This window comes from Cricetulus griseus, chromosome 7 (assembly GCF_003668045.3).
Source record: "Cricetulus griseus strain 17A/GY chromosome 7, alternate assembly CriGri-PICRH-1.0, whole genome shotgun sequence".
Lineage (NCBI taxonomy): Eukaryota > Metazoa > Chordata > Mammalia > Rodentia > Cricetidae > Cricetulus > Cricetulus griseus.
The window spans coordinates 25,916,323-25,939,233 of record NC_048600.1 but is presented as its reverse complement, the minus strand read 5'-3'; the positions used below and the strand labels follow the sequence as shown (position 1 = coordinate 25,939,233).

Below are 22,911 nucleotides of genomic sequence, written 5' to 3'. Positions count from 1 at the left end.
GGTTGCTGGGAATTGAATTCAGGACCTCTGAAAGAGCAGTTAGTGCTCTTAACCTCTGAGCCATCTCTCCAACCCCCCAACGTATATTTTTAAGAAATATTAGTGGTGTTATGAATAAGGCAATTAGGGGCTGCAGAGAGGGCTCAGTGATTAAGAGGGCTTGCTGCTTTCTCAGAGGACCTGCGTTCAGTTCCTGGTAACTACTCCAGGGTCAGGAGATTCAGTACTCTCTAATGATCTGTGTGGGTACCTGCACACATAAGGCATCATTCCCTGCCATGTGAATGCAATACATATAAACAAAATAATAAATAAATCTTCAAAAAGTAAGGCAGTTATTGTGTTTTAGAAAGCTTTCTTGGGACTCCCACATATAATTGATTTTTATCGAAAAGGAAACCGAGGTAGGAGTGAGTTTTGAGCAGAGTATAAGACTTAAGATAACTATGATGTTCTGACAGAAATTTCAAGCCCTGCATAGCCTGCCTTGGCCCCGTCTCATCTGGTGTCTATCGGATTCAGCTTTGCTTGCATCTTCCACACAAGTAGAGTGTTTCCGCCCGGGCCTGGGATTTGTCTTGAACTTCAAGGTGGAACTCAGAAATTGTTGCTTCCTCCTTTGCTGTCAGAACACACAGCCACAAATGGGAATGTGACAACGAACATGGTGTTTGTAGCCACTCATATCTCCCGCACGGCTAGCCAAGAGCTCTTCTTTAGACTGTGGTTCATTAGGAAAAGTCAGATGTTAGTGGAGGGCTGGGTGATGGAGACCCCCTCTCTGCAAAGGAAATAATCCTGGAAACAAGCCTAGACACCCTTCACCACCCGCTCCACCCCTGCCCTGCCCCCTGCCCCACCCCCATAGCCATAACACTGTGTGCTTAGACACCACCCACCAAGTCCAAAGGAACCCATGGTGAGAGCTTCCAGGAAGCATCATGTCACTTCGGTCCTGGGAGGAAATTACAGCTTTTATTCCTGTGTTCCCCTCTTGTCTTCTGCGACTGGGCAACTGGAACCCAGAACAGCATTCCTTATCTCTTGCCCCCTGCATTCGTCTCTCTCCCACTTAGTCCAAAAGGAAGGAGAGAGAGGATGCCATGCTCTGAGTCTGGGAGGGGTTAGATATCCAGTAGACACCTTAACCCTTGTAGTGTTCCTGTGGGGTGGTTTTGTGGAAGAAGATGGCACGGCAGAGTAAGTAAAACGGGGCTCAGCCCCTCCCTCCACCCCAGCCCACTAGGAAGTCCTGATCCCCTCACCTGTAAACTGTAGACATTATGGATTATTTTACAGGGTTCATGAGATTCAAGGAGGGAGATGGGCACTGGTAACATAAAAGGCTTCACACATACAGCTTAACACGTGGTGGCTGTGCAATAAATATTAGCTCCCATCATGTTGTTTGCAGAAGGTGAAAATGAAGCACAGAAGTGTGTAGGAGCCTGCCTGATACACTTGAGTCAGGATGTGACCCCTGGGTCCTGCTGACTTCTGTGTTCCTGCTTGCTTGCTTCATGGGAGGGCATGCTTCACACAGTGGCTTGTAAGGGCAGCATCCTTTCAGGCATGTGATCTTAAATAGATAACCCTCTAGGTACCAAACTGGATCCATGGGATGATCTCAGCCAGGGAGCTGAGGTTACTAGTCAGAAGAGGGTTATTTGTCCTGCCCACTTTTGGTGGTGTGGTAACTGAAGAATAGTCCCTCCCATCCTGGCCTCTGTGTCCAGCAGGAGTCTGAGTCTTTAGTCTAGATACCTCATTTTCTGGTTTTTTTTTTTTTTTTTTTTTTTTTTTTTTTTTTTTTTTTTTTTTTTTTAATAAACTTCTAAGTCCTGAGGTCGATTCCCAAAAGGAATGGCTCTGTGTTGTAATCTTTCTTAAAAGTGTTTGTTGCTCTTCAAGGAATTTCCTGAAGTCTTAGGATGATGTCATCTGCTCAGTTGATGGTTTGAGCCATTCCTTTGCTCCAGGCTAGGTCCTGTGCTCTCACCCTGACTTCTTTGCTCATCCCCCCAGCTGCTTCTGGGAACAGCTTTATGCCTCTTGGAACACCTATGTCCCCATCTGGAAGGTTTTGCTTTTGCAGGGGAGCAGTCTGCTTGCTGGACCCAACTGGACCAGGAACATACTTTTACCTCTGAGTCAACAAGGGTGACTGCTCCACGTGGTTGTAGTCATGCCCCTGATGGGGCATGGTCAATGACATCATGAGGTCCCCAGGTACATGGTTTGTAACCTGCCTAGTTGGTCTCTCAATGTCCTTGACCTTGAAGTTCCTGTGTCTTGCTCAGCATCTTTTCTCTACTTAGGCTTAGAATTTCTTCTCAGGAACCCTATTTCTGTTAATCTATGTATTGCCACCAGGCTGTGGCTATGGTTTACCTGTAATCCAGCATGTTACTCCTTCAGCAGCATGACGTCTTTTGGCCCTCTCTCTGCCCTCCTCTCTCCAACCTTCTCCTGGTCTGGTAGCCCTGCCTGTCTTCCTGTCTGTCTCCTGGCCAATTAGGGTTTTATCCATCAACCAACAAGAGAAACATATATACAGAAGGACATTCCCCCATCATTTGGGTACAGGAGCTGAGTACTGAGGAAGGAGTGGACATGGGTAGGGATTTGTAGAGGAAGAAACTGAGGTACGGATAGTTGGAATAGGTGGGTTAAGAGGCACCTTGTATCAGTGAGGAGAAGATGAAGCTAGAGATGGATGGAAGATTACACAGCCTTTGGTATCTGTGAATCTGAACTTCATCCTTGGACTTCGGTTAAATGACACTCTTCGTGTCTCTGTTTCTGCCAACTTCACAAAAAAACGTTTTCCTTTCCATAGTGACTGGCAATGGGGTCAGTTCAGCAGAGAGTCCTGTGTACTTGACAATGAATGGTACAATGAAAGGCACTGTGTACTCACCAGCCTCCCCCAAGCCCCACTCAACATTGTCCATGTCCGTGCTGCCTTACCTGTTCACACTGGTGGGACATGAATGGGATATGCATAGCTAAGTCACCCTGTAGATATCCCAGCCAGGCCAAAGTTTCTTCTTGTTTCTAAGACCTTTTATATAATATTAAAATGCTGAAGACATATGCAGATTGGAGATTTTTGAGCAGTGTGGCGTCTTCTCTGCTTTGGGGAAGTTTTTCAACTTTCATGTCATCTATTGGACTTCTGAATGCTAGCCAGAGTCCCTAGGGAAAGCCTGTTTATGTGGAGTGCCTACATAGAGATATGTGGTGTTTATGACCTCTGGAGACCATCAAGCAGAGAGTGTGACCAAGGAAGTAAATGTGGCTCTGTCTCGGGCCTCCCTTGACCCAGGACCTTGGACCCACAGAAACCAGGCCTGCTATTGACAGAGCAAGGTTGTCTTGATAGAGCAGTGGTCAGGTGGAGAGACCCAGTTATTACGTGTCTCTTTTATTAACCAAGGCCTGTGGCTGGTTCTGTTGGAATGTCTTTGTGCTTTGTAGAGACACTTTCAAACACATACTCTGCATGTCCATAGTTCACACGGGGAGGTTTCTCATCACTGCGCAGATGGCCTATCTAGAGGGCTGCAAGCTGGCGGAGAGGCCTGTCTGTCACAGCAGGAGGATGGCTTGCCTGACATAGCCATGCTCTTGAACAGTGTCTCCACTCTGCTGGCTGCTGAACTTTAGAGCTTACTCCCAGGGTCCCCACCATGCATTCGGTATTTTTTGATCTGCCTGAGCAGCTGAATAGGCTAGTTCTGGCCCTTTAAAGTGAGCTCTATGTACGGCTTCTTATTTTTTATTTCTTAGTATTGGGTTTTATTATGACATTTTCATGTTTGTATATCATTGTATTTTGCTCATATTTGTCCCCAGCTACCCTTCCTGGTCTCTCCTCCTATCCCCTCACTAATTCCCTTCCTCCTCTGAATGTTACCCCTTTATAATACATCTAAAACAATATATATATGTATAAGTATATATCATATATGCCAGATATACTTATACAAAAAATCCCAATTTTGAATATCAGAAAATATGTAATATTTTGTCTCTCTTCCCCCATTATCCTCTCTTATTCCTCTTTCCCCCTCTTTTAAAGCCATATATATATATATATATATATATATATATATATATGATATATAGGTGGATATATATATCCACTTACCCACATATATAAACATATACATGCATACACATAATGTTTAAAGTACAGATTCTGCATATGAGAGAAAAATGTGCAATGTTTGTCTGATTTATTTTAGTTAACATCATCATCTCTAATTCCACTAATTTTATTTCCCTTCAAATGATACAATTGTGTTCTTCATCATGGCTGGATAAAACTCCACTGTATGTGTATACTATATTCGCAAACATGGAATTTTCAGTATACCCCAAGAGGGTAAATTCTTCCATGCTTGCCAACACTCAGTCTCTTTATTCCTGTTTGAGTTGAGGTAATCTTGACTCCTCAGCCTGATTACCATGCCTATGGCATTCTCTGGGTGATGGGTGTGTGTGTGTATGTGCGTATGCACATGTGTGTATGTATGTGTGTATGTGTGCATGCGTGTATATGTGTGTATGTGTGTGTACTGTGTGCATGTGTGTATGTGTATGTATGTATATGTGTTTGTATGTGTATGTGTGCATGTGTCTGTGTATGTGTGTATGTGTGTATGTGTATGTGCATATATGTATGTATGTATGTGTGTGTGCAAACGCTCAGAGCCCTGATGAACTGCGACTATCAGAAGGGAAGTTGAAAGGGAGGCAGAGAGGCTCATGGCTTACTTCTTCCTGTCCAGGTTTCTCTGGGAACTGTGTTGGCTGTGGGAAGAAAGGCTTCTGCTACTTCACCGAGTTCTCCAACCACATCAACCTGAAGCTGAGCACACAGCCCAAGAAACAGAAGCACCTCAAGTACTATCTGGCCCGGAACGCACAAGGGGCGCTGACCAAAGGACCTTTGATTTGCTGGAAAGGCTCTGGTGAGGGGGCCTTGAATCTGGAGGGACAGGGGTGGGGAGCTGGGAGTGCACCCTCGGTGGGCATTGTGGGGCATGGAGGGGAGGGTGAGGGTCTTCTGTATAGTGGTACAGGCTGTGGCAGGATGGCTATCCCATGGTCCTGAAGATGCTCCGTGGTGTCAGCAGTACTCAGCTTATTATGTGACAGACTCACTGCATGGGACAAACAATAGCAGAGGGCCATCCAGTGCTGAGCCTCTTTCTGTTGTATATAAGGGACATTGATTTTTTAGGGGGGTTGTTCGAGGCAGGGTTTCTCTGTGACTTTGGAGGCTGTCCTGGAACTCACTCTGTAGACCAGGATGGTCTCGAACTCACAGAGATCCACCTGCCTCTGCCTCCTGAGTGCTGGGATTAAAGGTGTGCACCACCACTGCCCAGCTCAGGACACTGATTTTTATTCCCAGGGGACATTTATCACTGCTTTTGATCATAATGTCTAGAGGCTGCTCCTAGTATCTAGAATACTGCTAAAAACTCTGCAGTGTGTAAGATGGTCCCCAGAAATAGGTTATGGTTTCCTCAATGTCACAGGGATGAGGTTGAGAAAGCTGTTTGAACAATGCCATGCCATTACCACCTCTTGCATCCCTGAACTCTGCTCATTGTGACCAAAGAGACCAGCTCTGGGGTCTGGTCCCCAGGGGTGAGCTGGACTCTGGCTTTACCAGGAAAAGCTGCACTGTGGCCTTCCTCAGTCTCCCTTGTAGCTCTCCTATCAGCCGAGGGGAGAAGCTAGAGCATTGGCTGTTTTGAGGCCTGCCTTGGGCGGTGGAGTGTGTCTGAGAAGGAACTTTCCAGAGATGTCCAGGAGAACTGTCCTTCTGTCCCCCACTTTTCTGCATCTCCTGGAATAATCCACACAGGTTCTTTGAGTGGAAGGACGAGGTCTCAGGTGTGAGTGGCTGACTTGGAGTACTATCCCTTGCTTCCCCTCTTCCCCTCTCATTTCCTCTTCCTCCTTCACTCTATTCTATGAATGGTTAATAAGTTCCTACCGTGTACCAGTCAGTCCCAGGCCCCATGGATGAAGCTGACCTTCCCTGTGGGTCTCGTTCTCTATCCTGTGAGAAGGTTAGAGCTGCTGCTGGGTGGCAGGGGGTGGGATGGGGGGACAAGGGAAGATTTATAAAAGAGGATGGTGTCGGGGAGGATGGAGGTGCTGCTGAGTGGTCCTGTGCCTTAGGACATTATGTCTCCTTGGATGTTAAGCACAGGGCTCAGATAGCTCAGTTGCATAAAGTATATTTCTTGTCATCCCCCACCCCGATACTCTTATTCTGTCTGCAGATAGAGAACTCCATTTACAAGCCACCCTTTCTCAGATAACCATTTATGGAACATGGTACCTCTGCCCTGCAACACACTGAAACAGACAAGCATGGCGCTGGCATCCTTTATAGATACTCATGTGCCCCATGTTCCAATAGACAATTCCACTCTAGGAAGTCATTCTGTAGCCGTTAGATATGAGCCAATTAGATTTCACTACTACTTCTTTCTTCTTTTTCTCCTCCTCCTCCTCCTCCTCCTCCTCTTCCCCCTCCTTCTCTTCTTTCTGTTTTTTTGAGACAGGGTTTCTTTGTGTAGCACTGGCTGTCCTAGAACTAGCTTTGTAGACCAGGCTGGCCTCAAACCCAGAGATCCATCTGCCTCTGCCTCCCAAATGCTGGGATTAAAGGTATATGCTGCCGATGCCACCACCACCATCCAGCCTTACCTGTCTTTTTGCCTCCATTAGAGTTCAGAAGCCGGCAGAACTCCACCAACACCTGCTCCAGTTCTCTGTTCCCACCGCTGGAGAGCTCAGGGTCTCCAGCTGCCTTCCCCAGTGAGCCTGTTCCTGGGACAAACCCCAGTGTCCCAGTGGGAGCTCAACAGGCAGGTGAGACTACTGAGTGGCATCCCAGGTGCTAAAACCATGCACCTGGGGTCGACATTCTTCAAAAGAAATAAAGGGCACACTTTGTGTGTTGTTGTTCTGTGCCATTTTGTAAGTTTTGCTTTGTGTGTTGTTGGTCTATGCTATTTTGTAAGTTTCACTTTGACTGGTGTTGTTCTATGTTGTTTGGAAGGTAGCTGTGCTCACCACAATACAACCAACACAGGTTCTATGCCATTTTGTATCTGTAAGCTTTAGCAATGTGTACATACTGGCTTTCATTTGGAAAGCTTGCCTGCGCTCCTGTTTGATAAGGAATGTGATTTCCCTTAGTGCTGGGATCCTGTATCCAAGTCATTCTGCATCCCCAAGTTACTACACAGTTCAGTGGATGACAAGCATCAAACCAGCATTTCAAGTGGATTTCTAGGTGGGGCAGAGGTTAGGTTTCTGTCCTTTATTCCACGGTGGGTGTGCCTAACCTGTGTATCTCACTAAAGCTCGCCATGCCCCGTGAGCAGTGGAGTGTTTGGGAAATTGAGGCTCCGTGGAAGCTGAGGCTTGCCCAGGACCTCACACAGAGCAATCAGGAGAGGCAAGTTTGTATATCAGGGGTTTCTGTTTCACACGCCTGACCCTGAGCCACACCGATGATGCCTGTAAGTAAGTGTGGTTGCTGTTGTCTAGAGACATCAGCCTTCCTAAAGACTCCGGAAGGCCATTGGTGGTTTTCAGCCCTCCTGCCCAGAAAGTCAGTGTGGCTCATTGCCCTGGAGTGAAGCCAGTGTCCTGGGTTCTGCAGACCCATCAATCACACTCACTGGGACATGCTGTCCTTCAAGAGCTCTAGGCAGCCTTACATAGGCTGGCCTTTGGCCTCTTCCTCCTCCAGTGTCCTGGCTCATTTCTCCCTTTGCCACTGTGGACTGGGGAACTTGCTGTTTTTGTGTCTAAGCACCTGGTGTAGACTCCAGCACTGATGTCCTTTGCTGAATGGTGGTGTAATTCACTTAATTCCTGGAACTTAACTGTTTCCCCATGTGTAAACCTGGGGATGGGGGTGGGACGTCCTTTTCAGTCTAAGGACATAAGAAGTAAATGAGATTATAGTGACAGCAGCCCCTCATGGTACTTGTTCTGTGCCAGCTCTGTTCCATGCACTGGCTGCCTACCTGCCTTCACATAGTAGCTTTGCCAGTTGTTATCATGACTCCCATTAAAAAAATTATTTATTATGTATACAATGCTCTGCATGTACATCTCAGGCCAGAAGAGGGTACCAGATCTCATTATAGGTGGTTGAGAGCCACCATGTGGGTGCTGGGAATTGAACTCAGGATCTCTGGAACAGCAGCCAGGGCTCTTAACCACCGAGTCATCTCTCCAACCCCCTCATGGCCCCCATTTTATAGAGGGGACATTGAAATTTGGAGAGATACAGTATGTGTCTTAGGTCACATAGCTTGTAAGTAATGGGACTGTGGTGCAGACACAAGCTGGGCAGCTCCAGAACTACACTCTGGCTCTGCCACAAGGGCCACTGATAGGGAGTTTCATGAAAGCCTTCCTACAGTTCTAGCCAACGTAGGCCTCCTTATGGGACCAGAGTTTGTGGTTGTCCCCAGAAGTATTCTCGAGAGTTAGGAAACTTGAACCCTCTAAGTAGCCCAGACACTGTCAGCATCCAACCTGCCAGCCTTCCCTGTGGTGTTTTGATACAAGCTGAAGTCTGAGGTGGAGGAAAGTAAAAAGCAAGCTGACCCAACCATCTCAGATATGGGGCTGCAGGTTAGGAAGTCCTGGCCACACATGCAGCCCAGGACCTTCCCTTACCCATGTTAGACCCTTGGGGGTGAAAGCAGAAGGTTCATCGTATTTGTGAGTTCATGTTCATATGTGTCTGTCTACTCACATGTTCATGTGTGAGCAGGAACATGTATGTATTTCTAAGTGTCCATACATGTGTTTGTGTATATTGGTTCCTTGTACATTTATGTCTTTATTAAGTATGTTTCTGTGCACTTACATGTATAAGCAGGAGAGCATGCATATGATCCTATGTGCATACTTGTACATATGTATATGTGTACATGCATGTGAAGTCAGAAATGAGTTAGCATTCATATGTGTGCATTTATGTCCACATGGGCAAGAATGTGCACACAGCTGTGCATGTGTTTCTGTATGCACACATGCATGTGTGTGTGGGTTTATGAGTGTGTGAGCAAATGTGTAAATGTGAATGCATGCATGTGTGTGTGTGTGTGTGTGTGTGTGTGCATGTGGCAGAATCACCATGTCAGAGATCTGCTTTCCTGATGGGACTCACCCACCAGCTCAGAGCTAGTTTGTCTGCCTGGTTCCAGTGCAGCCTGTGGTCTGACCCCTTTCCCATTCTTTCTGCTTTCAGGACCAGCCTCTGATCACCCCTCAGTGACCACAGCATCAGGTCCCACTGTCTTCAATGGCAAGGACTCCCCCAAGCATCCCCAGCTGGCAAAGAGTAGCCTGTCTGCCCTGCCTCGTCCCTCAGCCTTAGGTAGTGCCATGGATCCTTGGGGTGCTGGGGACGTGGGAGGTACAGGACTGGGAGCATGGCGGCGGCTCCAGAGTCTAATGTTGTGATGGGGAGCACCAGGGCAGGTGTCACATATCCTCAGGTCTGTGCGTGGGCCAGTGCTGTGGGAGAGTCATGTGTGCTGAGGGGCAGTGAGGGCTCTGTCCTGGTGGCAGGTGTCAGGAAGATGGGGACTGTTGGGGGAAGATGAATGTCAGAGCAGTTAAGTATGAATCCAGAGGCCAGCTCCATCTTGGAAGGTAGTGGACCTTGCAGCTTTCTTCAGCAGTTGCCCCTTGGGGGTAAGAAAGCCACCCTGGGGCTGGAGAGATGGCTCAGAGGTTAAGAACACCAATTGCACTTCCAGAGGTCCTGAGTTCAATTCCCAGCAACCACATGGTGGCTCACAACCATCTGTTATGAGATCTGGTGCCCTCTTCTGGTGTGCAGATATACATGGAAGCAGAATGTTGTATACATAATAAATAAATAAAATTTAAAAAAAGAAAGCCACCCTGAGGACAGTAAGAGGACCCCCCAGCTGCTGTGTGCCATCACTGCACATCTGGGAGCTCACTGATAGACACTGGCTATTGTTATCAGTGTCAGCCCACCACTGGAGCTTGTGTGTCCAGTTAACACCTAGGGGAGGTGATAACGGTGGGGGTGGGGGGTGGGGGTGGGTGATAAATGAGTTGTAGAGGAAGGAAGTGGCAAAGAGACTTGGGGACTGCATTCAGTCTCCATCTCGTGCTCTCCCACCACGCTGTTCCTAAGAATGTTACAGCAAGTCTTTTCTGCTCTCCTTCCCTTCCTGCCTTGCCCTCCCCCGACTGACCCCCCCCCCATGCACCATGACGACTCTGAGCTGGAGCTTAGGGTCTGAGACATTAAATTGGAAAGACCCTTAGAAAATGTCCAACCTGGGGATGGAGTTGCAGCTCATGGGTAGAGTGTGTTTGCCTGGGATTGATGTTCAGCATTAAGAGGAGACAGGTCCAGAGAGGCACCCTGGGCTGGAATACAACTCCGTTGTACCAGAAGGCAGAATTCTCTGGCCCAGATGTGTCAGTTTGCTGAAGGATCAGCTCCCCCACCCTTTTCTCCCCAGAACTGACTAGCTTTCACATTCTGGAACTTTTATCACTCCCCACCCTATCCACAAGGCCTCCACCTTCCTCTGGTGGCTTTTTCATCTCCAGGTGCTGGATGCAGGGCAACCATATGGCCAAGGAAGCCCCATGGCGTCTTCCCTGAGCTTAGCTCTGTGGACACTCAGTCTTCACCTCATACAATAATTACCGGATTCTCTCAGCCTGGAGCTCCAGGACCTTGGCTTTGAACAGGTAGCCTACAGAGGCTCCTTTAGGATTGGACTAGAACTTTCCAAGCCTACTTTGTGGAGGCGTGTGAGGAATGGAGATCTTTAAGATCCCTGCTGGGACCACAAAGGCTTTCTTGAATTAACCTGTTGAGGCTCATTTTCTGTCTTTAGCTGTTCACTTTCTTGGTGGCCTCACCATGATGTCCGCACTCCACCCCGTCTCTCAGTGCTCACCCTACCTCTGTTGGATGGCTGTGTAGATCTCAACTCAAAGCCATCACTCTCCTTCTTCCACAGAAGAGCTCCTAGTGGGATCCCAGCAACCTACTCTAATCTTTGACTTTTGGAGGTCCCTTGCAGTTCCTAGCACATGGCTGTGGTAGAGCCTGACAGAGGGAAGGACTGACTCAGAGACACTGGCTGACCTGGGTCACAGGATTGAGCACAGACCTGTGTCAGAGCTACCATGCCTGGGCTTGTCCAGTTTCAAAAGCTGTTAGAAACTGCTTCCAACTGAGTGAGGCTTGCCACTCGCTGCTCTTTATGAAATGCTGCCCCCTGGTGGAGAACGGGAACTAGGCGCCTTGTCTTGGATGAGGGCTGGTGCTCTCAGATGGAGGGGACAGGAAGCTAAAAGTCCTGCAGCGAGTGGCTGCATAATAAACCACCTAAGGAAAAAAAAAATGCCAAGTAGGTTTCCCTCTAAGACAGAGAAATAGCAGCGGCTCACACTGATATTAGTGGTTGCTCCTCGTGATGTTTTAAGAGCACTTATACTGGCTTTGAGCCCAGTAGAGACATTTTTGCTTGACCTTCTAGAGTAGGAGGGATGCCTATAGATTACCCCTGCATTCTCAGCTCCAGCCCCACCCTCTTGTAGTTCAGAACTACTTCTCAGAGGAACCGGCCCTGTCTCTGAGAGCTCCTCCTCTGCTCCTGGGTCGGTGTTTAGCGAGCTGGACACCTGGTGCAGAGGTGACAGCCCTGCGTTTAAGGGCAAAGAAGCTATTTGCAATTGAAGTACTTTGTGTCCTTTTGCCATTGTGTTTGTTTGGTTCTTAATTTATTTTCTTCCACTTTGGTCAGTCGAAGGATAAATAGTGTTTGAGGTTCCTTCCAAGAGACTCATTCTCAAAGTGCTGTGGCTTCCGAGTAACCTGAGCACTAGGGACAAGGTGTATGCTCTTCCTGTCACTTCAGGGGCTCCATGTGGTAGCTCTAGGCAGATCCTGGGGAGGGACATCCAGGCCTGTGTGTGTTCTCTGCCTAGGCTGAGGGAGACATTACCCTCAGCCCTCAGGGCTCCACTCTGACAATAGGTTTTCATTACCCTGGAGCCCCAGGTGTCAGGGTGACTCCTTCCGGGTGCCAGGATTAAAGGCCACACTTGGCTGGGTACTTTTAAACGTGTCCAGGTGAGGTTGAGTCGGGGCTTTAGAGATGTGAACATTTGTGTCCAGAATTTAAAGAAAACAGGGTAGCCAATGCTACTAATTTATGAGTAGTGAGCATGTTGATATCAAGAGTGGGCAGGGATGACTCACAAGCAACAGTGGGTCTAGCTTCTGTTCTTGCTTCTTAATGTCTGAAATTAGTCCTTCGGGTGGGAGTGAGCGTGGGGTCAGGAAGAGGGTGTGCAGGTGGCTCAGTACTGCCCTCAAGCCGCAAATCTGTGCTGGTGCATCGAACGCTTGTTGTGTAGGTAATGCCTTTAATGTTGGGGTGACTATTCATTTCCTGAGCCCAAATCCCTGGCTAAGTGTTTCATTTAACTAGTGTACAGGTGTTCTCTCTATTGCTGACTAAGCCACTTTCCCAGGAGATTGTGTTATTACTTTGGCTGTTTTAAAAGCCAGGGCACTCAAACTTGGAGAGATGCAACTTAAACACAACTTTGGAGTGAAACATTTATGAAAATTGACAGGGTGTTTCCTTTTGCCTAGATCCTTGACTAGAGGCTTAAAGTTCATTATAAAGCCAGGATTTCAAAAAATACCAAGGGTTGCCGTCAGCGGTGGTGGTGGTGGTGACACACACCTTTAATCCCAGCACTCGGGAGGCAGAGGCAGGTGGATCTCTGTGAGTTTGAGGACAGCCTGGTCTACAGAGTGAGTTCCAGGAGAGCCAGAGCTGTTACACAGAGAAACCCTGTCTTGAAAAACCACTGGGGTTGGGGATGTAGCTTAGTGGAGGAACATCTGCCTAGCATGTACAAGGTCCTGGGTTTGCCCAGCTCTGTAAACCAAACAAGGAAGCTAAACAGATGTACTCTTCAAATCATGGGGGAGTTTAATTGACACTGGTTCCCAATGATGGCCTAATTCATGCTCTGAATATTGTCTAGGTATCTTGCCAAACTCTGGGCCTCCCAAAAAACGGCACAAAGGGTGGTCCCCAGAGTCTAAATCAGCCATGGATGGTGGCTTTCCTCAGTGTGGTGGCAACAGAGCTCAGCATGGTAAGTGACTAGGGCCTTGCCCAGATCCCAAAGTTGGGTGGTGTGTCCTGCTAGTACCTGTGTACATGTGTGTACATGTGGGTAGGTGGATGAGTGAGGGGCTTCTGGGTAGCTAGACTGTGGCATAACAGAGGGACAAGCAACCTCTCTACCACACTGTGGCCTGTGTGATGAAGATTGTGTCTCTTGGTGGGGAAGATGGGGCTAAGAGAGTCCACAAGTCTTGTGAGCAGGGACCCATTCAGGCAGCAGTTTTGTACCCTGGATGGATGCTGGGTGGACTGGGAACAGATGCCTTGTTTGCCATGTTTTGCTGACATGCTTGCTCTGTTCCTAGAAGGTACTGGCATACCCTGTGTGCCCCAGCCTGGCTTGGTGGGACCAGCTTCAGTCACCTTTCCGGTGGTGGCCTCTGGGGAACCGGTGTCTGTTCCTGACAACTTGCTGAAAATCTGCAAGGCCAAGCCAGTGATATTTAAAGGCAAGTATAACTGTGCCCCAGCTGTGCCCCCAGCTGTGGAGGTAGCGAAACCTGCAAGGAATCCCACACAAAATTGTGACTTCATCCCAGTCCAACTCCAAAGGCAACCCCCCCTGAGCCAACCCCAAAGCTCTCCAGGGCATGAAGATGAAGCAGGCCCAGTCTCTAGACCTCTGAGAATGGCAGAGCATGTCAGTTTGTCCTAGCAGGCATGTTATTCTACCCCCATGATATTCATTTGCTTGTTCACTGTCCTTCTATTCATTCACTCTGTCTCACAGAACCCGGGCTATAGTCACCCAGCTGGTGCAGAGCACTGAGGACTGGGGGGATGGACAAAGCACCCCATGGCTTGTTCCATTGTCACCCCAAAGCCATGCCCTCTGATTTTGATTGGGCAGAGACAGTCATGGTCACTGCTACAGAAGCATTAAATAAGATACGATTTGCTCTCCTATGTATGGTGGCTAGGGTATGTTACCAGGGAGGTAGCCTTGGTGCTCAGCTGAAGAAATCCTGTTGTGATGAGCAGGAGACTTTGAAATGGGGATCTGTGTGCAGGTTCAGCCAGCAGTGCCTCAGGAGATGAGGTGTGCAGGGCCATATACCTACTTCCTTGATTGTACATTTCACATCCTGCTTGTGGAAATAGAGGTGGGGACATGGCAGGAAAATGGCAAAGGCATCAATTGCTTAGTGGGACAGGGCACCTGCTTTCTTTCCAGAAATAAGCCATTGCCCCAAAACCCAGGAACAAAAATGACACACAATTCAGAAAGGAGGGTGCAAGTCTGATCTTCAGTTCTTCCATGGGGCCCTGAAGGCTTCTACCATGCTGTGTATTCTCTCATGCTATTCTGTGGGTGAGAGAGGCTGGGGCTGGTGGCAGGCTCAGAGGTGGCACCAACATCTGCACTGACTAAGATCCTCATAGAAGGGGCCCCACACCTGCATCTCACAGTGAGCCATCTTAGAGGACAGGTCCTCTTCTTTACTCAAGTATGTTCGCTTCCCTGACACCCCATGTAGACAGTTTCTTTCTGTCCTGCCTGGTCCTGCAGCTGTTTAGTCCCAAATAAACACACGGAGGTTTATATTTATCATAAACTGTTTGTCTGGATGGCTCAGGCTTCTTATTGGTTAGCTCTCTCTTAATTATTACCCAGTTTCTATTAAGCTATTGAAGGGGCCAGCTTCCCTTTCGGCAGCCATAACAGCCAAACACGTGCTTGCCATAAACCTGCCTTGGTCACTTAGAGGTCAGATGCCTGTCTCGTGACAAGGAGTCAATCAGAAGTTAGCTGGTGGCCCTATGCTTTACGACCCTGGGTGTGCTTTACGGATAGCAATGACGCACAAAGCATAGCAACCACCCTGGGAGGGTCTATGGGCCATAACAACCAGTTGACCAATCAACACAGGGCAAACCCTCCAAGCCTGGAGGCACACCAATCGTGAGCCTGTGCGTACCCCTAGACACTCCCCTTACACTGTCCTATAAGATCTCTTGGGAGACCCTAGGAGCCGTCTTTGCTAGCCATCCGCCATGGTGGGTGGGTGAAAGACCCGAGCTAACATGGGGTTAGCTCGTTAAATTACAATAAAGCCTCATGCAGTTTGCAGCAAGCTCGCGAATCCGCCTGGTGATTGGGGTGACCACAAACGTGGCCTGGGACCCCGGATACTTGAGTTTTCTGGGGGTCTAACACTATGTAGTGCTACGAGGCTGTGGCTTACCGTAATGCTCTGGCATGGTACTCCATCATTGGCTATATGGCATCTCTCTGGCGGCTCCTTTTTGCCTTCCTCTTCCCAGCATTCTCCCAGTCTAGTAGCCCCGCCTATACTTCCTGCCTGGCCAATCAGCATTTATTCATCAACCAATGAGAGAAACATATATTTCTAACATACAGAAGGACATTCCCCATCACCCCCATCCAGGGTCCCAGACCCAGCCATCGGCTCTGTAACATAGCTCTCATCTGGTTCTCAGGGCAGCTTCTAGGAGTCCCTGGCATGTTAAGCACTGCTCCCTTTTGTTAAGGTAATCGAACTGTCCTTGTAAGGCAGCACATTTGTGAACAGTGCTATCTGGCTGTAGTCCCTGGTCCTTCACCCCAGGATCTGAAGGGAGTGAACAGAGATACGAACTCACATGTCTGTCCTGGAGTCAGAACATGCCTAAATTCTGAATCTGGAGCTGTGGGTGGGGCTGGCATGTGTCTTAGCAAATCGGTCACACTTAAGTATGAGAATCATTTTTTTTTTCTCTCAAGACATGGCCCATGGAGCCCCACATGACACCCATGTATATGCATGGGGGAGATTTGGTCTCATTTGGATGACAAAGGAGAACATTCATTCACATCATGCACTGACCATTTGGCATCTCCCCATTATGCAAAGGGTTTGAGAAGGTCAAGTTCTTGCTTAGGGTCATGCAGCCAATGATGGCAAAGAGGGGATCAGACCCTTGCTTGTGTGGTTCTATCCCAAAAGCTGCCCTCAGAAGGATGCTAACATCCACTCCAGCATCACTCACGGTCTTTCATTGTCTAGAGTCTTTGACTCTAGACACTGACCTGTTTTGCTAACTCTGCTCACTATAGAACCTCAGGAGGGTGTAAGGCTGGCCTTGGGGACACAAGGTCTGGTAAACAGTCCCTACTGCTACGTGCACTAGCTGTGTCAAGGTCATTGCTGTCTGGTTTTGTGCAAGCTTTTATTTGACCTTGAACTTGACCAACTGCAAAATAAGGGGATTGGACAAAAAGAACAAGCAAATGCCCTCCAGGTGGATATGACAGATGACATTTCTGTCCTAGGTCCCAGGAAGGCAGAGTAGATTCACTAGGTCATCAAGGGTTGTAGGAGGTCTGAGATTTCTTAGAAAAGGGACCCCCAGGAGATCTAAGAGCTCTCTGGCTCTTTTGGTCAGGGGATCCACAGTGGTACCTCATCCAGGCTGAGCACAAGACTAGTTGCCGAGTGACTGCTTTCTTCTTCTCTAGGTCATGGGAACTTCCCCTATCTCTGCGGAAACCTGAATGATGTGGTCATCAGTCCCCTGCTATACACCTGCTACCAGAACTCACAGTCACTTTCCAGGGCCTACGAGCAGCATGGGGCCTCTACCATGCAGCCTATATCCGAGGAGACACAGCTGTTGCTCACTGTCTACTACCTTGTCCAGCTGGGTGAGCCTGTGTCTATCTGTGGGCTAGGGATGGATCTTACTGGGAGGGCCAACTAGACTCAGGAGGCCAGAGAGGAACAAGAAGACCAGGTTACCCCTAACCTTCCCAGAGAGGGGTCAGCAAACAGAAGGGTGTAATCACCAGGGTGGTGCAGAGACCAATCACTCATTCACATGCCAGTCTATACACAAAGACACAGGTCATATCAAGCCAACACTTTGAGCTCTCACTCACCTGCCGATCCATACACAAAGACACAGGCAAGGAAGCCAACACTCCACCCCCAGGGAGAGTCAGCTCAACTAAAGAAGAAAAGCAAGAGGCAGGAGAGAACTTGGTGTGGTGTGGGCATGTAGGGTCCACTTAGGGTCACCAAGAAAGGTCTCTGAGTAGAGACTTGGCCACCAGAAGGAACAGCTTTGTGAAGAACTTAGGAGAGAGGGCAGGTGGGGGCTGGGTGTGGGTGAGAGCACAGGTTGGTGGTATGGGTGGGTGGGAGCATAGATGGGGGCTGACTGTGGGTATCAGAGAGCACAGTGGGGTGAGTGTGGGGGTTGAGTGGTGGGAATTAGTGAAACAATAGTTGGTTACTTCTAGTTACATTGCTCTTAAGGCCAGCTGCTCTCTGGAGGGAGAGCTCTTGAGTCCCATGGAGGCTGAAGCCAAAGGTATAAATTTAGGAAACTTGAGCTTGAGCATAGTCTGTGTGCAAGTGTCCAGCCCAGCCACGATCCCCTGTGAGCAGTCACTGGTAGACAGTAAGGAACTCAGGCTGGACCCCCAACACCCAGTTAGTCAGAGGCTCAGTGGGTGAGGAGGCTCAGGACGGAAGCACAGGATGGTCAAGGGTCTGTCAGACCCAGCATCAGGTCTCTCTGAGGCTCCTTTCCAAGATCCATGTGAATCTATCAATTAGTACAGCTTCACCCAGTATCTAGCCTTTCTTGCCATCCTCATCACAATCCTCCCTTGCCTCTTGGTCTCCATGTCTGTGACAACTGTGGACCAGACCACATTTCCTCCCTCCTTGGAGCTCACTGTCAGTTTCCATTCCTGCTCAATAGATATTTATCCCCAGGTCTGGCAGCTGCCAGCTTTCCACTCCCATCTTCCTACTCTGCCCTAGCTGCTGCCTCCCGAGCAGTGTTACCCATGCTGAAGCATTGTGAGCTTGCAGCTTCCCTTTGAAGTGCTCTGGTCTAGGACATCTAGGAACCTTGCCCCTTCTTGTCATTTGAGTTTTGACCCATGTGCCACCTCAGACAAGTCTTGTCACCACCCAGGACAGCTCCCCATACCCAGGCCCCTGGCCTGTATCTAGTTTCCTTTGTAGAGCAATGTCTGTCACTCTAGGAGCCCACTGTGGGCTGCTGTGTTTCCATGAGCATCTCTCCTGGGTTAGGATGCATGTGCTTCAGGACCAAGAACGCTGGTCTGTAACTTTATATGTGGGTGTAGCCTCTGCAGGGCCAGCTTGTTGCTCACTGGGAGTGTGTTGTGTGTGTGGGGTGTGATGAGGTTGATACAGAGGCCACTGAAGGAAACTATGTCAAGGTCAAGGGCTGAACACCCATCAGTGTGGCTAGGAGTAGAATGCAGGGACACTGGTAATTGATTGTGGTTTGGCCATATGGAAGGCTGGATGCCTTGATGAAGGATATTGGAGGGAGGGGGCAGTGACAAAAGTCATGTAAGAGCAGGTCAGAGAGAATGGAGGCAGAGAACCTAGTGTAGGGCATACAGCCACCTGTAAGGAGCTCTGCCTGGAGGTGATGGCTCTAGAGAGATATGGGCTCAAGGGAGAGTTCTTAGAGACAAGGGGTATAACAGCTAATCTGCCAGTTTGATTACCCACTTGAAATAGCTAGCCACAATCCAGAAGCATCTAATAAAAAATAAAGACAACAGGGCCAATGAGGTGATGTGGGGGTAAAGGTGCTGGCCACCAAACCTGAAGATGAGTTTGGTTCCTGGAACCTACATGGTGGAAGGAGAGAATTGACTCCTGCCTGTTGTATTGTGACATCCTCACACGTTTTATAGCACACACAAGAAATAAGTGGAAAAGTAAATGTAGCTAGAAGCCCAACTCTGGCACAGCCCTGAGCTGCTACTACAAGCTACCTTTTATAGACTGGGGAGTTGTAATAGGCTTGGCCAATCTTGTGACATTTGCAACCCAGCATTGTCACCTACAGAATTCACACTCAAGGACCATGCATTCAGAGTTCTTAAAATAGCAAAAGTATCTTGGTGTTTTAAGAAAGTTTATGATGTTTGTGTTGGGCTGTATTCATAGCTGTCCTATGGGCAGGGCTGCTTAGGTACCATGGCTGGTGTGAGGAGAGCTGGGTGCAAGTCTAGGACCTCCCCTCTAGCTCCTCAAAGGCAATATTAGGCTAGAATACCCAGATAATTCACAAAGGAAAACGTTCACAGGGACTTTTGAAAAATGTTTGGACTCACTAGTCACTGAAGAGAGACACATGAGCAATTGAAACATGTCATTTTTTTCAGTACCCAAGAGATGGTACCACTGATGCTCAAGAGTGCTGGACCAGAATTGTCACACACATCATGCTGAAGGATGAGAACTCAAGCCTTAGGCTTTCTTTTCCTGTAATAAAACACCATAACCAAAAGCAACTTGGGGAGGAAAAGGTTTATTTCAGCTGACAGCTCCACATCACAGTCCAACACTGAGGGGAGTTGGGTCAGGAATGCAAACAAGACCATAACTGAGGCAGGGGCCATGGAGGACTTGCTCAGCCTGCTTTCTCACACCATCCAGGGCCACCTGCTTAGAGGTAGCACCACCCACAATGGGCTGGGTCTTCGTATATCAGTCATCAGTCAAGCAAATTCACCACAGGGCAATCTGGTCATATTTTCTCAATAGAGGTTTCTTCCCAAATGACTCTAGCTTGTGTCGAGTAGACATAAAACTATCCTGCATGCCTAGGAAGTAACACGGTGGTGTACCTAAAGACATGCACTTCAGAAGTACCTACAAGAGGAATTTCTTGAAGAAATACAAAGATCTGCAGTAGTGACGAGGATGACCCAATGGCCCCTCCAAGAGAACAATTTACACCCATCGGCAGTGCTCTTCAGGGAGACCATAATATATGGAAACTTGGTTGTAGGTTGATGGTTAAGAATCAAGTTGAGCGTCCACAATCCTTACAGTAGGTGGGGAGAAAGAGTATGTTTTTTTTTCCTCTGTGGCTCTTTCAAGATGGTAGACTGGTGACTGGCTTCATTTTATGTTCTCTAATGTCCAAGCCTCGGTGACTTGACATCAGTATTTTAGGATGTGTTATTTCAAGCAAGCCTATCTATTCTCAGATGCCCATAGCATTGGTGGCAAGCTGCCTGTGCACCTGCTAAGTAGGCACTGACGTCATCTCTCTGCCACCATGTCTGCAGCTGCAGATCAGGTGCCGCTAATGGAGGACCTGGAGCAGATCTTCCTGCGTTCCTGGCGAGAATCACACCTGACAGAGATCAGGCAGCACCAGCAGGCGCCTCCACAGCCCTTTCCACCAGCTCCAGGCACGGCAGCCCCCGTGACCTCTGCACAGCTGCCCTGGCTGGCAGGCTTGGCTGCCAGCTCTTGCAATGACAGTGTGCATGTCATTGAGTGTGCTTACTCCCTGGCTGAGGGCCTCTCAGAGATGTTCCGGCTGCTCATTGAGGGTAAACTCTCCAAGACCAACTATGTGGTCATCATCTGTGCCTGCAGGAATGCTGCCATTGACTCCTGCATCGCTGTCACTGGTAAGTCCTGGCTGCCTCTTGGTCAATGGGAAAGCCATGCTATGGATTACCCACTCTCTCTCTCCTTGGAGGATCCCCCTCTTTGGTCTTGGGACTTTATGTTGCAGGGCAGTTAGTACCTTAGCCCATGCTGGTGGCTTTAGAAGGTAGCCTTGTTCTCAGCTACTTATCCCTGGAAACATGCTTAGTTACAGGCATGATGGCTCTCAGGGGCTAGGTTAGCAGTGCCCATTTGGCCTCTGGAGAGCCTGGGCCCAACTTTGGAGTCTGAATTGCCCTGGCTATAAAATTTGGCTAAAGAAGTTCATTTGTACTACCACTCTGGTCCCCAGTTATTTAAGGACCAGACTGAGATAAGAAACAATGATTCATTTTGCTAGTTAAGTATTAAAAATTTCCCTGAAGCCTACTATCTGCAGCCATTGCTCCTGGGGCTGGGATTCAGGATGCCATGTTGGAGAGAATTTCCTTGGTAAGGTAAGCACCAAGCACACAGGCTTTGGAGGGCTGGGTTTTTTAGAAAATGATTTAATTTATTTCTATTTTATGTTCATTGGTGTTTTGTATTCATGTATGTCTGTATGAGGGTGTCAGATCCCCTGAAAGTGGAGTTACAGACAGTTGTGAGCTGCCATGTGGGTGCTGGGAATTGAGTTCTCCAGAAGAGCAGTCAGTGCTCTTAACCGCGGAGCCTTCTCTCCAGCCCCCTTGTAGGACTGTTATTATATTCCCAAATGGCGTATATTTTCAGCCTGAAGTTTTTGTATGCAGCATCTCTGTGGTCACTTAACATTCTTTGTTTCTAAACATACTGTTCTTTATTAATTATTTTTCTGGGTTTGAGTCTGCCCATCTTTAATAAGTCCATACAGAGTCAGGCCCAGATGTTTTCTCTAAGTGAGCTTGGCTGTCTCAGTCCTTTGTATTATCCCCACTTGGTCAGGATGTTGCAAGTCTTTGATTCATTCCTTCATCAGGCAGGGGTGGGTCAGGAAAGGACCCTGTCGTATGAGAGCTCCTGGTGATTCTATACTGAGGATCCAATGACAGCTGCCTTTTGTCTTTCAGGGAAATACCAAGCCCGGATACTCTCTGAAAGCCTCCTCAGCCCTGCAGAGTACCAGAGAGAAGTCCACTATGAGCTGGTCACTGGCAAAGTGGACTCACTGGGGACCTTTTTTAGCAGCCTCTGTCCAGGTAAGCTTGTGAGAGGCCGCTGCAAGTGTGTGCATTGAAAAGAAGTGAATGTGTGTGGGGGGAGATTGGGGTCCCCTCATGCCTGGGGTCTGTTGCAGCTTAGCTTCTCTGCCTGAACCCCTCTTCTGTGCACTGACTTGTCCTCTGCTTCCTTCCTATTGCAGCTCTTTGGCTGTCCAACTGTCCTCCTACTCTGGTTGTCAAGTTCCAGGGTTGGAGAAGAGTTTTGTGCTTTCTATGTGTGTCTGTCTGTGTCTGTCTGTCTGTCTATGTAACTGTCTGTGTGTGTGTCTCTGTCTCTGTCTCTGTCTCTGTCTCTGTCTCTGTCTCTGTCTCTCTCTCTCTCTCTCTGTGTGTGTGTGTGTGTGTGTGTGTGTGTGTGTGTGTGTGTGTGTGTGTGTCTGTGTCTTTCTGAGGCAGGGTGGTCTCCCTTTACAGCCTAGATTGCCTCAAGAGCAGCACTCCCATCTTATCTTCTCAGGTGCTGAATTACAGTACTGGGCCACAGCACACAGCTCTCTCTGTGTCTAGAGCCCCTTTTTCTCTATCTCTGTGGCCTTTTCAGCCACTTAGCTGCCCCTCCCCCTACAACTCTGGTCCCTCAGGACTCATTTAATGCACTCCAAGAAAGCTCTGTGGACCAATCTTTGCTTTGGGAAGGTGCAAAGACCCTCCGCCTCTGACCTCAAGTATTCCATTTCTGTTTCGTCCCATCCCCCATGGAGCCATGGTGTGATCCACCTTGTGGATACAGCTCTGCAGAGGAAGGCCACGCCTTCTCCACACATTACTTCATGCCAAGACCAGACACAGTAGCTGGTCCAGAGAGGTTTGCTGAAGTTCTCTGAGATGCAAAACCCACTTCTGTTCTCTGTTTTGGGCAGAGGGTGACATTGACATTTTGCTGGACAAATTTCACCAGGAAAATCAAGGCCATGTTTCTTCCTCATTCACTGCTTCCTCTACCAAGAAATCAGCTGTTCTGGATGCCAGTGGGGTTCCTGTGTGCACAAGTGA

The 22,911-nt window shown here is 48.5% G+C and overlaps 1 protein-coding gene across 1 annotated transcript in view; it reads left to right on the top strand.

The window, feature by feature from the left end:
• Greb1 (growth regulating estrogen receptor binding 1) overlaps positions 1-22,911 on the top strand; it is a 68,954-nt gene that overhangs the window by 11,127 nt on the left and 34,916 nt on the right. Inside the window, exons 4-12 of the mRNA XM_035448244.1 lie at positions 4,797-4,979; positions 6,760-6,903; positions 9,311-9,439; positions 13,126-13,239; positions 13,577-13,720; positions 16,732-16,917; positions 20,347-20,697; positions 21,766-21,894; positions 22,779-22,907. Of these exons, the coding sequence (XP_035304135.1) occupies positions 4,797-4,979; positions 6,760-6,903; positions 9,311-9,439; positions 13,126-13,239; positions 13,577-13,720; positions 16,732-16,917; positions 20,347-20,697; positions 21,766-21,894; positions 22,779-22,907 (1,509 nt within the window). The remainder of the gene's footprint in view (positions 1-4,796; positions 4,980-6,759; positions 6,904-9,310; positions 9,440-13,125; positions 13,240-13,576; positions 13,721-16,731; positions 16,918-20,346; positions 20,698-21,765; positions 21,895-22,778; positions 22,908-22,911) is intronic.